We start from the raw sequence: 15,702 nt of genomic DNA, 5'->3' as shown, positions 1-15,702 counted from the left end.
GTTCGGTTGTTAATAAATTAAAATTGGGAAAAAAAATTAACACTTTTGTAGAAAATGTGTATTGTGCCATAAATCAGCTTTCTGAGAGACAATGGACCAAAAGCTTTGAGGTGCCCTATTCATATTTTATAACAGTATCTCTTTTTAGTATGACATTTGTTATTAAAATACACAAATTATTTCTAACATAGACATTCATGATTTACAAAATAAATGTGTAATTCACTTCAATAACATACTTCATGTATATTCATGAATAAATAATACACTACTGCTGTTACTTCATAGAACAGCAAACCAATCTCAGACATGTAACCAAAACGCTGCTGCTCGTTACACATTCTCTGCTCTTCGGTTCACGCCGCCGATCCTTCTTCCATTATGGATGCGACTCGTATAAATAAACGGGACTTTTTTTCTAAATATTAAATTTATCGGAGACGTGTTAAAATAAATTGAAAACCTGTACACAGTTTCTTCTGGTTTGAACAGAGCACAGTATGTGTCAGCGGGGTCCAACATGCACAGGTATAAAGCTCAAAACCATTGTGTCCCAAATGGTAAAAAATATCCATGACAGAGCTGGAACAGTGATCCAGTCCAGAGTTTAGACGATGTACGTGGGGAGTTCTGTGGAAAATTTCACATGTACATGAGGTTTCATACATCCTGGTGGAGAAAAGAAAGAAATGTGTCAGTGCTTATTCAGTGCTAGCTGATTACACGAACAACAGTATCGATCATTAAATACTGTAAATATGTGTTAGGAACAGTCTGGACATCTAGGAGACTCATGCCTTCGTTTGAAGTTTTATTTTGAAAACTTCATGAATTAAAGTCCTGCATTTGAGCTCCTTTCCCTTGTTTATTGGTCCCCACCAAACACCTGAGGCCTCCTTTACCAAAGCAGTGCAGGTACTTCAGATATGGATGGAAAAAATACAGCCTAAAAATACAGAGAAAACCCCAATGTTTAGATGACCCCGTTTTAGCAGGCACTTGGCATCAGTGGGGAAGAAAAACTCCCTTTTAACAGGAAGTAAGCTCTGGCAGAACCAGTCATCTGCTGCGACCGGTTGGGGAAGGAAACGGGACAAAAGATGCATTTAAATGCAAAGTTTAATTGACCTTAGGCGGGGAATCAAAGCCTTTCACGTTATAGTCGTTTTACGTGACAATCTCACCTGCCCAGGTGTCGGTTAGACATCACGAGGTGTCAGACAATATATGATTTTTAAACAGCAATGAATGAGCCTACAAGTGACAATTACAACATAATGATTAATGACAAGAAGCGCTTTAAATGCGTGAGTGAGATGACGTGCAGCTACACAACAACAGAGCAGAAGCTCGCTAACACTAACTGACATACACAACTCATCGCACCAGTGCCGGGAATTCTGGGAACAATGAATTTATTCAGATCTATTTCGCTATTAATTTTGTCAAATGTGGACACTTCAAATATACCACCAACATTCAGAGGGATCCACAAAAACGAAAAACTACATCTCCCACCCCAAAGAAAGGCTTGTTATGTGTTAGCATGTTAGACAAGCAAATGTTGACTCAGGATGTACATATGGGTGACAAACTGGAAGAAAAGCTGAATGAATGAGACATGAAATGAATAATGAATTAAAAAATTGGTATGAATCATCTTATAGTCTTCATATCACCAAACTCGGCCGGGCCGATGCATTTTCTTGACAAGTGTAATAAATTTCAAGCTGCATCTTAAAATTAAAGGTGCTATTTAAGTAAAGTAGAGCGGAACAGTTATAGATGTTCCCGAGCCACTTGTTTTTTTTCTTTCATTTGCCACCCATCAATATTCTGAGGTGATTAAAGAGGGACATGAAAAGAGAGAAAAATGTGTTAATTGTACCACTGAGAGGCAATTCCACTGTTTGTCATACTCATTTTCATTTAGTTGTCCTGCTGACTGGACCATTTCACTGAGAAACACATAACAAAACGCACAGTACAGTGTCATGAAACAACACGTGAACACGATGGTGTGAAATAAACAACGGCATAAAAGAAAAAAAATACTGAAACTGATGTTTACCGATGGGCCGCGAGTTAAACTCTGTGTCCAGAATCTCCAAAGAATGCACCAAGTCCTGCTGAGAGCTGGGCGTGGCCACCGTTGGATTCGCTGGACTCATTTCTTGTTCTTTTTCGTTCTGCATCTGCGCATAGACGTTGAGGCCTGGGATCTTCCTTGAGGAAAGATTTACAGTGAGGCAGAGGAATAAAGAGCACGGCCTAAACTAAAACAGTGGCAGCAGTTTGCAGCAGTGCTGTTTTGATCATTCGCATCTGCAGTTCTATTTATTTTGAGCCATCTGGCGATGTTTGCGTGCGAATCGGCAGGAACATTAGAAATTATATGGTCTGTAAATGTGAAGTTTGATTCTGTCTCTGCTTGCCTCACCATGACTCTTTATATCATTTTCCCTTGGAACTGCTTCTTGGCGCAGAGACATAATTTAACATTTGAGAAAGGTCAACTGCCAGTGTTCAAAGGGCTTAATATTGATAGCAGCTGAAGACTAACTGACATTTCTTTTGTAAAGACTGACCTGATAAAAGAATTTCTGCAGGTGTGTGTGTGTGTGTGTGTGTGTGTGTGTGTGTGTGTGTGTGTGTGTGTGTGTGTGTGTGTGTGTGTGTGTGTGTGTGTGTGTGTGTGTGTGTGTGTGTGTGTGTGTGTGTGTGAGTGAGTGAGGGGAAAAGCCAATTCTCCACCCAGGAGCACTGGGTACGGCGGGGTAGACATTTGAGAGGCACCTATCAACCTTCTCTTAGCCCCGCGACAGCTTTTGTTTACCGAGCTGTCAGGATGGCTCAACAACTCCCTATCGCGCACAATGTGACAACTATATAGACGTGAACACTTTACCTCTTGAATTTGTAGATGACAAATACAGCTAAACCCACAACCACTACTGATAGCAGCATTAGCATGGCAGAGCCACTGTGGTTCTCGCTGGTGTCCACTAGGGGCGCTGCAGAGAAAGGGGAGACAGGAACCCCAGAGCGTAAATATCACATCAACGACACCACCCGTATTTCCACCCAGCTGAATCATGCAATGAGCAGTCTACACACATGAAGCCTATGTGAATCAAAGATGAATCATTTTAATATACAGTAGTATGGACTTCTCTTACTCTTTATCTTATTAGCCCCTTTAGGACAGTAGCAGCATCCCCAATAGGAAGAGGCACACATACTTGTAACGATGTTCACTCTCTGAATGTCTCTGTGTAGCTACATGGTGGGAGCCAATCAGACACAGAGTTGGGGTTGTTAGTTAAGTAATAAAATACACCTGACTGACTGCTGTTTCTATGTTTTGTCCCGCTTGCTACACAAGGTACAAAGGCCGTTCTGGGCAGCTGTGAATGCACACACATGCAGGGGGGATTGTTACCTGCTGATAAGTGCGCTGCATACACGGTGACTTGGACCCCGGGCCGCAACGTGAACTGGACGAGATTTTGATTCAGCGCGCTGAGCAAAAGCTCGGAAAGCTGTTGAGACAAAGATGGAGAGAGGGGAGCTTCAGATCCCTTTGTTGCAATTTTAATAAATAAAAAAGGAAAATGTTACAGGTAAAAAAAAAGGTAAAGTCAAGCTCATCACACTACAGTCTCATCCGTCTTTGCGATTGACTCGTCATTTATTATCTGTGTTTTGACATTTAAGAGCAAATGTGGTCAAAGTCACGATCAGTCCTTTGATGCCAGGTTGAATAATTGAGTCCAAAACTCGCTTGCCTTTGAAAGCATTTCTAAAAGTTTCAGAGTCTGCTCAGTGAGTTTGTAAATGATAGGAAAAAACAACCAAAGTGAATTATGAAAGACGAGTTATCTTAATATACTGACGGGGGTCAGGACAAGATATATTATATATATATATATTTTTTGTTTTGTTTTACTTAAAATCCTAAAATGATTTGTCACGAGCAGCAACCTCCGCAGCTGAAAAAGGAAGCCAAAGTGAAGAGCCCATGACTGCAGTTCCTCGAATGACCACTTGAGGCTGGCGCTGAAATCGAATCGGTCCCCTAGACTCTGATGTCAAAATACCCGACTCAAAAGCAGAAATATCCTGTCTTCCTTCTCTCCGCCCAACCGGTCGCAGCAGATGGCCCCGCCCCTCCCTGAGCCTGGTTCTGCCAGAGGTTTCTTCCTGTTAAAAGGGAGTTTTTCCTTCCCACTGTCGCCAGTGGGGTTTTTTTTCTCTGTGTATGTATTATTGTAGGGTCTACCTTACAATATAAAGCGCCTTGAGGTGACTATTGTTGTGATTTGGCGCTGTGTAAATAAAATTGAATTGACATTGGCAGCCTTTGTAAAATAAATGGCAATAAATGCACGACGGCGTAATGGATAAGATAACACATATAGCAGGTGAACACTAAAGAGGCTAACTTTATTCACTGAATAGGATAACCTTTGTGGTGTGGAGGCCTCATGAAGTATTTCGCACGATTATGTGCAGTAATTGTATGTTTAGAGCATTTGTTGTATCTGTGTCTATATGATGCACGGGTGCAGCTCACTGATCAAATATGACACAATTTCATGGCTCAAAAAAGTCAAGAGATGGCCAGGAGGATTCATAAACCATTGGGTGAAGTCGGTGATGTCACCGTGGCTCCTGCGATCCTCTAAAAGTCGTCTGTGCATAAGAACCACTAAAACTAGCAAAAACACAGCAGTGACACACAGTTATTATCAGTTTAATACACTGGTATGAGAACAGTTGCATACTGGGCAGGTGTTGCGCTGAGTTTATCTGAGCTAATTTTTGGAGATTTTTGCCACATGATGTATCTAGAAAAGTGCTATGGAGTGAAATCTATGGGGCAGAAATAAAAAGGTGGTGTAGTTCAGCAGCTGGGTGATAATTATCTGTGGTTTTGTCCATTTGAGAGACACTTTGTGATCGATGTTTGATTTGTTTCCACCATAAAAATATTGACTAATGCAACTTTAGGTTGCCTGTGAAAGACAAATGGAAGCGGTTACATGTGCACCTGACCTGAAGTAGGCTATCACTGCATGCAAATTACCACCAAACTGAATATACTTTGAATACCAAACTTTCTAAATGTAATGCTTTTTGCAAGGCTGCTGAATTATTTGTAAGCACCCATGACCCGAAGAAACCTCGCTACCTCCACCGACAACCCCATCCGAGCTTTCTTCTGTTTATGTAAGAGCCTTTGTCTGTGGGACCTTTCCAGTGTAATGCATAATGCATACCAAGCAGTCTCACTTGATCTCTGCTTTCCAGACAGGCGAGTAACCTTCTGCATTGAGAACATCTGACTCTGATACAAATTGAGCAGATTATCATGACCCAAAGGTAAACTATAGCGAGCGGGAGGAAATCTTACTTTCCTCACACAGATCTTTTCATTTCCATGAATCTCTGTCTCAGGGCTCCAATTCTCAGTCAAATGAGCCTCTTTATAAATGACATTTCACTATCATTAATCTGTTTTTCCTCATTTATGGGATCAGCATATATACTGCTGCATTACTCTGCAGAGCAAAACTAAACAAAATTCTCCATTTTCTCCCTGCAGCAGCCTTTTCCCTCTGTAGAGGCTTCATCTATCTTATCTGCCTCATTTGCCAAATTAATTGTGATATGAGTAATTTCTGTAGTCCTTCATCTTCGCCTTTATACTTCTTAGCTGTTTAAATTTAGACTATGCTTTGACTAATTACTTTTTCCCACTGTATACCAGGGTCAGTAAATCTATTATACATTCTAATAAGCGGAGCTTGCGCTACACTTTAAAGATGCCAACCTTGAATGAAGATTTATCACCGGCTGGTAGGGCAGAGGAACTTTCCAGGCAATCAACCAGGTGTGAGCGGGGAAGGAAGAGGAAAATCAAATTGATTCTCTTCCCAGCTTCCTTCTCTGCACATGCCCGTTGAGTGCTTCCCACAGAGAGCGCGGCCAACATTATCAGTCATTATCTAATACGTGAAGCTGAGGGCTATTTGAGCTCATGTTGATATGCTGGTGATTTAGTGACTGATGGACCACAAAAATTTTCCTTGTGTGACCTTTTAGGCTCTTACGAGATGCTGCCACCCTCTAGTGCTCCCCCCTGCACCCCACAGGATGTGACTTAAGTAAGTCTAAAAGTCATTCCCCCCGATAACCTGTTAATACTTGTCAGGCTTTTTGATGAATCTATTGCAAAGATATTCCTCGGGCGTATTCCAAAATTAGACTTTTGGAGAAGAAAAAACTGGACATGCTTGAGTAGGTTAATACTGACATCTGCTGGAGGAAAGAGCAATTACAGGAGAAGCTGCTGCTGCTAGGAGAAGAAAAATTCCCCTATGAGTCATAAAGCAGAAACGGGGAACAATGCTTCAAACTTGGTATAGTTCGAGTGAGGATAACAAGGTGAAACCATCCACCTACACTGTGGAGATGGGGAAAAGCAGCGAGTCTGGAGGACATGCATCAGGTCAGAAAGCAGGTGTTGTTGCCTCACCTGATCTAAATGAGCTGAGCTCTTCTCTGGTTTCCCCTCAGTTATCTGTTTGTCAGGCAGGAGGAAAAACTCTGCTGCTGTGGGTAAACCTGGGAGGACAGTGACCAGGAGCTGATCCTCTCTCACGCCTGTAGCCTAGAGGAGGACAGTAGAGTGGACAGGGTCAGACTGAACTGCAGCAGTCAGCTCACAGAGATGAAACCTTAACAATAAGTACAAAAAAGCTCTGACAGTCAACGTTCGCCCACATATTTTTGGTCCTTCGTCGACCAGAATTTAGCTGGATTCAGGCTGCAACCATTTATCATTCGAGCTTAAACATTTATTGCAGTCTGAGGTTTTAGAAATGTTCTCACTTACTCACATGAGAAGATCAGTAAGATCAGTGTTACGTCTCCAGCAAGAACAGAATGGGAAAACAACAAAGGAAGGAGGACTAAAGGAAACTAAGTTTCCAAAACATCAAACTATTCCAAAACATGAACACAAATGTCCCTCAAGGTAACAAATTCCATCCATCCATTTTCTTCCACTTATCAAATTCAGGGTCACAGGAGGAAACAAACTGATTTAAAAAAGTGATTATGCCATGTTTAATCATAATTTTAAATGTGTCACACAGTACATTTGATTAGAGGATGTCTGCTACTCCTGAACCCGACTGGAGTCCAAGCTGCATTTAACTTCAGTCCTGCTTTGAACAGTGCTGCGTCAGCCGCCATCTGCTGGATTAAATGTGCATTGCAGTCCAAAACTTGGCTTTGAATATCATTTTCAAAGTGCTGTTTCTGAGTGATGAGCAGCTTTGCAGAAGAAAGTTTACAAAAAATTAAAGCATAAAATTACAATTCCACGATTACATGGTGAAATTTTAATTTCCTGTATCAAAGTAATTGCAATTGATTAATTATAGAAACTTGCTTTATTAGTTTTTTTAAATAAAAACAGGGCTAAAATAAATGAATCACAGATGATTTAATAAGGTCTCCTTTAAATGTCCTTACTGTTACTGTGTTCATTCAAAGGTACTGGACGCGTGTCCGTGATTGTATTCCATCCTGCAGTAAACTCACCGCAGTGGGAAACAGACAGTTTTGATGCCATATTTGAAAATACTTTGTTTAAAAAATTAAGCAGTTTGTGTTTTTTTGCTGTCATGATGATGGCTGGATTGCAAGGCAAGAGTAAAGGATATTGTTATTGACGTGTTCTAGTGAACGTTATTTTTATTGAAAAGCACATATTAAGCATACTTGTTATTAATCTCTGTCTCTCTTCCACAGCATGTCTTTATCCTGTCTTCCTTCTCTCACCCCAACCAATCACAGCAGATGGCCCCGCCCCTCCCTGAGCCTGGTTCTGTCAGAGGTTTCTTCCTGTTCAAAGGGAGTTTTTCCTTCCCACTGTCGCCAAAGTGCTTGCTGATAGGGGGTCATATGATTGTTGGGTTTTTCTCTGCATGTATTATTGTAGGGTCTACCTTACAATATAAAGCGCCTTGAGGCGGCTGTTGTTGTGATTTGGCGCTGTATAAATAAGATTGAATTGAATTATAATACGATAGAGCAAAAATATTATTTTTTCTAAATAGATAGTATTTTTTTGTCAAAATATCAGTTTTTTTCATGTGACAGTCTTGAAAGATGCAAACAGCGTGGCCCGGCGTTAAGAGAATATAACCCCGCCGCAGATTTTACATTTTAGGCTTTTCTTTTTCTTTTTTCTTTTTCGGCTGGCTCGTACAGAATCTTGTATGTAATTTGGAAAGAGGGATGTCAGGGTTCACCTTTGAGATAAGTTTTTCATCTCGAGCATGAATGAAATCTTAAAGGTCAGGTGTGGTTTTCAACCAATGGCAGCCCTTCACTTGGAGCTCACTTTCAGATCGCCGCTTAAAGAAAATCAAACTGATGAGCTGGGTTGGGAGGACTGGTGTAATAAAAAAAACATGAATTTCTGGATGCCTTATTGATTCCAGTTGAGGCTGCCAGCTTTCCCTTGTTGGGTTTTCCTCCCGACGCGCTGGGTTTTAACCAGTGCGTCGTGTTTTTGTCTGAAAGTTGTTGTTGTTTTTTCGGCATGCGTTCTGGCCTCCGGGCTGTGGATGTCATGGAAAAAAAAGATGTCAATAGCGAACTGACGTGTTCAGTGAAGACTGAAGACAGGCTGTATATTTTTAGCATCCGTTTTGATTTGCAAGATCAAAAAGTGTGAAAATATGATGGAAAGCTCAGATTGCTTCCTCCTCTGCTTCAGAAAACGTATTGACACTCTGAGGATGCTGGAAGAAATAACGGCAAGTTAATGAGGCAAACTCTGTACCTAACATGTCATGTGTGGGTTTGAATCATGTCGTCCATTTGACGGATTGCAAAGCACTCGTCTCCAAGCGCTCCTTCAGGTCAGTGCAGAACACGCATTAGACCCGCACTGACGTTTATTCTTCTGTACACAACCTCGTTACTGTACGGCCCTGAACTCTGAGGGTCCGCGAGCAGCAGCAATCAGCCAGCTCTTGAACTATCTTTTTCCCCTCTTCTCCCTCTTGCCTTGTCATTTATCATCATAAAAGTCAGATTCATGTCTCCAAGCCTCGGGGAGGTCACGCAGCACTCAGAGGTCCAGCTGAGCGCTGACAGTATTTACCAAAGGAAGGCGACAGTTGCCACAAAAGAGCCAGAGAGAACTTTACCTGGATCAGAGAGTTCTTAATGACTCGGCTCACATCCAGTCTCCATTCTGCAATATCGGGGTTGTGCTCATCCAGGTTTGATGAAAAGGCGAGCAGATGAGATCGGAAATATTCTGCAGGAAGAAAAGTAAATGTGTGAGGGGAGCTTATGCCTTTCATCTGTCATTAAATGCAAAGCTCGGTTTTAAGATTCAGATCATGTACGTGTGCTTTTTTTTCTTTTTGCTAAATTCTGGGTTTATTTTCAGGTTCGGCCTCTATTCAGATCTTACAAGGGGAGAAAAAGCTGCAGTATGAGAACATAGATGATAGAGCGCTGTCCTTCTGTACCAGCTTAGTCATTTTTTTAGCTGCTGATGTTCTTAATAAACTATTCATCATGCTTTGTGTTGTAGTTGTTAAGAAAAAGGATTGATAAATACAGTTAGCATGCACCGGATGTTAATGAATCATGTGTAGTAACTTTGAAAAATGAATCTTGGGAGTTCAAAGGTAATGTATGCATCAATTTTCTGCCAATCAATCAAAGTCCAGTATCAGTGGCAGCAGCTCAGAAGGTTATTCTAGACATCAGTTTCTAAGCCACATTTTCAGGTTCCTCCTAGCAGGTCCTGAGGCACTCCAATGTAAGATGAGCCATGCAATCTCTCCTAAGACACTCCTGGGCCTCTCCTCCAAATTGGGTGAAAACCTCCAAGAGGATGTAGCCAGAAGGCATCCTGATTAGAAACCTCAGGTAGCTTCAGTGTGAAGGAGCAGCAGCTCTGCTCTAAACTCCTCCAAGCTCGTATCACTTATATTGTAACACAGTTCGTAATGATTTGTAGTGTTTACTGAGCCAATAAAAGCATCTTTTCAATTAAAGCTTAAATGGTGAATAACTGGGAAAAAGAACGGGAAGTTGTCTCAGAGACATTCATCATCAGTTATGCATCATGTTGAGTTAGAGGAAACAAAAGAGAAATTTAAAGGCGAATATGAACATGTGGACGTTCATGTTTGGACTCGAGATTTTAAAGCTTTGATGTTAACATTTTGGACGACATCATTATTGCGTTTTGGAGCCACAGACGGCCCTATTTGAACAAAAGGAATGCTACAGCTGTCATTTATATACAATTTCTGTTATAGCTTAGCAAAGGAAAAGTTTTAGCATATGGTTAAAAGTGACCTCTAAGTCTGGACAATGGCAGATTATTTTTAAAACATTAAGTAGAAGAATGACATCTAAGAAGTATAACATCAAAGGGAAGCAGCATTATTATTCCACTGTGGAGACCAAACTTATCAGCCTGTTTGCAGAGCAACAGATTCCCAGTGGACACTGAGTGAGAAATTCGGCTCACCGTGTACAGCGATGGTTTTTCTGTCCTGCAGAATAGTATTCCCTGCAGACACCTGCACAGTGACTGTATTGATGCCTTCCCGGGAGAATGTGTACGCCACACTTCCCTCTAGGGTGATTACTGGCTGCTGGGGGAGCGAGAGAGAGAGGGAGAAGGAAGAAGGGGAGAGGGAGATGGGGAGTCAGATTGTACGTGCTCCCATGAGAGACCCTTATCAACGGCTGGTTAACATCTCACACTGCTGTTATTTACACTACAGAGGTGTCAGGCTGTTGGCCGACTGACAAAAACACACACAGACACACACGCACGATGACACACAGCGTTGCTAAAGTCTGTGCTGTGCTGCATGCAGCACAGAGGCCTACAGGGAGTTTCCTGTGTGACACCAGCAGCTCCTTACTGTCATTACTCACGTCTCCATTTGTTCTTCAGATAGCTTTAAGATGCTAATGCTGCCACTGTTTATTACCAAGTGACAGAACTGCTCGTCCTCGTGGAAAGGCCCCTGTTAGTGCTGAGCAAACACATTTACCCAGCTACAATTACACAGACAGAGAGGAGTGGCGCATTTCTACAGCTATAGCAGTGCATCCTCAGACCACAATGCTTGAATTGTTTCTTTTTACTCTCTTGTAATATAAATTTTTTGATGTGTCATGTTAAATGTTACGGTTCTCTAACATCTAGTGTATTGATTACATTAGTTGCTAATCCTGTTGATGCTAGTAAAGCCGGGGTCAGCGTGTTTGCACTCTGACAGTTGCTATATTTGGAGGAACAACACTCTACTTTTTCAGGAAGTTCTAATAGAATCCTAACAGCTACTTTTCCAACAGCATAAGGAGCATACAGTGGGGCAAAAAAGTATTTAGTCAGCCACCGATTGTGCAAGTTCCCCCACTTAAAATGATGACAGAGGTCAGTAATTTGCACCAGAGGTACACTTCAACTGTGAGAGACAGAATGTGAAAAAAAATCCATGAATTCACATGGTAGGATTTGTAAAGAATTTATTCGCAAATCAGGGTGGAAAATAAGTATTTGGTCACCTCAAACAAGGAAAATCTCTGGCTCTCACAGACCTGTAACGTCTTCTGTAAGAAGCTTTTCTGTCCCCCACTCGTTACCTGTATGAATGGCACCTGTTTGAACTCATCATCTGTATAAAAGACACCTGTCCACAGCCTCAAACAGTCAGACTCCAAACTCCGCCATGGCCAAGACCAAAGAGCTTTCGAAGGACACCAGGAAAAGTATTGTAGACCTGCACCAGACTGGGAAGAGTGAATCTACAATAGGCAAGCAGCTTGGTGTGAAAAAATCAACTGTGGGAGCAATCATCAGAAAATGGAAGACATACAAGACCACTGATAATCTCCCTCAATCTGGGGCTCCACGCAAGATCTCATCCCGTGGGGTCAAAATGACCATGAGAACGGTGAGCAAAGATCCCAGAACCACACGGGGGGACCTGGTGAATGACCTGCAGAGAGCTGGGACCAACGTAACAAAGGTCACCATCAGTAACACACTACAACGGCAGGGAATCAAATCCCGCAGTGCCAGACGTGTTCCGCTGCTGAAGCCAGTGCATGTCCAGGCCCGTCTGAAGTTTGCCAGAGAGCACATGGATGATACAGCAGAGGATTGGGAGAATGTCATGTGGTCAGATGAAACCAAAGTAGAACTTTTTGGTATAAACTCAACTCGTCGTGTTTGGAGGAAGAAGAATACTGAGTTGCATCCCAAGAACACCATACCTACTGTGAAGCATGGGGGTGGAAACATCATGCTATGGGGCTGTTTTTCTGCCAAGGGGACAGGACGACTGATCCGTGTTAAGGACAGAATGAATGGGGCCATGTATCGTGAGATTTTGAGCCAAAACCTCCTTCCATCAGTGAGAACTTTGAAGATGAAACGAGGCTGGGTCTTCCAACATGACAATGATCCAAAACACACCGCCCGGGCAACAAAGGAGTGGCTCCGTAAGAAGCATTTGAAAGTCCTGGAGTGGCCTAGCCAGTCTCCAGACCTCAACCCCATAGAAAATCTGTGGCGGGAGTTGAAAGTCCGTGTTGCTCGGCGACAGCCCCAAAACATCACTGCTCTCGAGAAGATCTGCATGGAGGAATGGGCCAAAATACCAGCTACTGTGTGTGCAAACCTGGTAAAGACCTATAGTAAACGTTTGACCTCTGTTATTGCCAACAAAGGTTATGTTACAAAGTATTGAGTTGTATTTTTGTTATTGACCAAATACTTATTTTCCACCCTGATTTACGGATAAATTCTTTACAAATCCTACCATGTGGATTCATGGATTTTTCTTTCACATTCTGTCTCTCACAGTTGAAGTGTACCTCTGGTGCAAATTACTGACCTCTGTCATCATTTTAGGTGGGGGAACTTGCACAATCGGTGGCTGACTAAATACTTTTTTGCCCCACTGTATCTCTTAGACGGAGTGAAAATTTAAAACTGATTTCTCTGACAAATTCATGCTTTATTTAAGCAAACTTTTCCTCCCAACACCAGTTTTAAATTTTCAGGGTGATTTTCAAGTTTAGGGTGCTATTGCATCTCATCTTCATACCACAGTGGGGGAAAATGACTCCAGGAATCACCTGCAGCCTTTGAGCAGATACACCAACTTTATTTATCTATTGAAGAACTTTGCTGTGTTTGTCCACTTTGTGGTTGCGGTAGCATGAGATGCTGTTTAGCCTTTTACATGTAAAACCTTTGAATAATGGCTAACTGTTAGGAAGTCAAAGCAGCACTGCTGTGTGTAGTATGGTGAGAAGTGTCAGTGTCTGACAGCCAAAGTTCTTGTTTGATGATGACGAACATCACTGCTGACATCACTGCTGACATCACTTACTAGCAACCAGCTGACCAATGGTGAGTTGCAAAGCTAACCCTAAGCAACTATAGCAAGCTAACTTGGTGCGTTAACATCATAGACCTGATTTTCTTCTTGTATCAGGAGTTGTAGCTGTGGAGTCAACGTTAACCTTGTGGTCTTATTTACATTTAGTTGGCTAACCTCCCACTCATGAATCATGAGGGATCCCCCGTGCTAAGAGCTAAGCTAGCTCTTTACATCTCCACAATACGTGACAACTTAAGCACTTTGAAAGCAACTTGATCAGACAGTGATACACATGGCAGCACTATCCTAATAGGTCACATCACCATCACCAGTAGCATTTATAATTTTTATTTTACCTGCACCATGGCAGTGAGAACGTGCGAGGATTATATATTTTACTTTTAAAAAAAAAGTTTTATATCTTCTGCCAAGACCAATGCCCTTTTTTGACAAAAAGTTTATCCATGCTCAGTTGTTGGACTGGTACTTTTGGCATAATCACGCAAATACTCTGTTAAATGTAAACATAATGGTCACTCAATCCACCAGCAAGGTGGAAGCTGATTAATTTTATTTTGTAAACTGCTTCTGAATTGCAGTGTTTCCAGAAGTCTTTGTTCCATTTTTAAACTGTCACGTTTCGCTATTCTGAACAAAATCCATGCAGATCTTTTGTCTTCAAAGGCCGATATCTCCAAAGCTGTGTCCCCCAAGCTGAAACTATCCGCATGGCTAGATGCCGCAAAGGGATTAACAGAAAAATATGTCTTTTCTGACCCTCTAACTCTGTGTGATTGATCGGCTCTGCCTGACTGCAGCAGGCCCTAGAATTGGAGGATTTTTACACTAACACTAAGATGCTTTCACTTCACTGGTTATCAGTAATTAAGGTACTATGTGAACAGGTCAGCACGTTCCACCATTTTTATTGACGCTGATTAACAAGGCTACACATTTTCCAACCTGCATGCACAAAAATAGCTCCACAAAATAATGATTCTCACATTTTGGACCAGAAGAGTCAGCAACCTACTTAATTGCAAATGGGCAAAAGAAGAAGAGAAGTACTGAGAGAAGTGGTGAATTTCTTGAGTGCGCTGTACCTCTGTGTTATTTCCGATCCACCAGATGTAGGTGACCGTTCCCACTTGGCCGGGCCACAGAACAGCAGTCAGGTTCACTTCCTTATTCCTCACAGCCACAAATGGAGCTGAGAGATGGATATACTCCAGCTGACCTACTCAGGCACACATATACATCACAGTGTGAACTCGACGCTCTGCGCCACAGTATGTGAAAAGAGGATAAAAATAAATGAAATAACTTTGTTGGTTCAAATGAGGGGAAAAAAGAGGGAGGAGATGGGGTTTATAGGTGGGTAAGGAGGGTGAGTTTGTTCAAGATTCGCTCTTGCTCTGGGACTGCCGGCTGCCATCTGTGTACTATTTTTCATCCGTGGCACTCTGGAGCCTGCGGTGGCTCTATTTGTACGGTTGACAGGATTGACAGACTGGTAGGGGCAACATTGCTCCCTGATCAATAAGTCAGCTCCGTTACATCTGTCACCCCTGAATACACGGGGGGTGGTCAGCCCTGTTACGTATGAGGTTGCCGTGGCTTCTGCGGGCTGAGTGGCTGCAAAGCATAAGCTGAACTGAGTAGAAGAGAAATGGGATTTATTCTGTCTCACTTGTTTGTTTGGCTAAGGGAGGGGAACATGTTCTGTGAAGAGATAAAGGATAGAATGTCGTACAAGCAGGAAACAGCAATTCCATAGACTCTGATAAAAAGTGGAAAGAGCTGAAACGAAGAGCACAAAAACATCTTTCACAAAACTCGGTATCTCACATGTGACATGCAGGTAGAGCGTGGCGGTCTCTGAGCCCAAGCTGTTCTCCCCGGTAGCGGTCACTCGGTAGATTCCCACAGCTTTGTAGATGTGTTTGATCCCCTCCTCGATGGAGCTCACGTTGGAATATGTAAGAGCGTGGCCATCTCCAAAGTCCAGAGTGATGCTCGTCCTCGCCCCGTCACCCTGAACAGGACAAACACTTCCAGGAAATCTGCAGGTATGGCCTTTTATGAAATATTCATTCTGGTTTGAGCTGGCTTTTATTACATTTGACCAACACAGAGCACGGTTTTCCTTCTAGGCACAATAATGTAGGTAATGTTTATCACACTCCCTGCTAAGGGCTGCGATTGTCAGCGTGGTCACTCAGCTCAGTCTCATTTCCAAGGCGTG

The 15,702-nt window shown here is 42.3% G+C and overlaps 1 protein-coding gene across 3 annotated transcripts in view; it reads right to left on the bottom strand.

The window, feature by feature from the left end:
- Positions 1 to 315: 315 nt before the first annotated feature.
- sorcs1 (sortilin-related VPS10 domain containing receptor 1) overlaps positions 316 to 15,702 on the bottom strand; it is a 212,772-nt gene continuing 197,385 nt past the window's right edge. The window contains exons 19-28 of one of the 3 annotated variants that reach the window (XM_085356483.1): positions 15,306 to 15,492; positions 14,561 to 14,694; positions 10,580 to 10,706; positions 9,234 to 9,346; positions 6,542 to 6,676; positions 3,443 to 3,542; positions 2,909 to 3,014; positions 2,072 to 2,226; positions 1,889 to 1,958; positions 610 to 669 (exon numbers count right to left, since the gene is read on the bottom strand). In XM_085356483.1, the coding sequence (XP_085212609.1) occupies positions 1,930 to 1,958; positions 2,072 to 2,226; positions 2,909 to 3,014; positions 3,443 to 3,542; positions 6,542 to 6,676; positions 9,234 to 9,346; positions 10,580 to 10,706; positions 14,561 to 14,694; positions 15,306 to 15,492 (1,086 nt within the window). In that variant the 3' untranslated portion in view covers positions 610 to 669; positions 1,889 to 1,929. Of the gene's footprint in view, positions 670 to 1,888; positions 1,959 to 2,071; positions 2,227 to 2,908; positions 3,015 to 3,442; positions 3,543 to 6,541; positions 6,677 to 9,233; positions 9,347 to 10,579; positions 10,707 to 14,560; positions 14,695 to 15,305; positions 15,493 to 15,702 lie in introns of all 3 variants that reach the window. The other 2 variants (XM_085356482.1, XM_085356480.1) reach the window with 2 other exon arrangements.

Source organism: Diplotaxodon limnothrissa, linkage group LG6, assembly GCF_057381915.1.
Source record: "Diplotaxodon limnothrissa isolate DT_005_m linkage group LG6, D_limnothrissa_male_GT1.1, whole genome shotgun sequence".
In the NCBI taxonomy this organism is placed as follows: domain Eukaryota; kingdom Metazoa; phylum Chordata; class Actinopteri; order Cichliformes; family Cichlidae; genus Diplotaxodon; species Diplotaxodon limnothrissa.
Note: the sequence above shows the minus strand (reverse complement) of the source record. Positions and strands in the feature narration are given on the sequence as shown.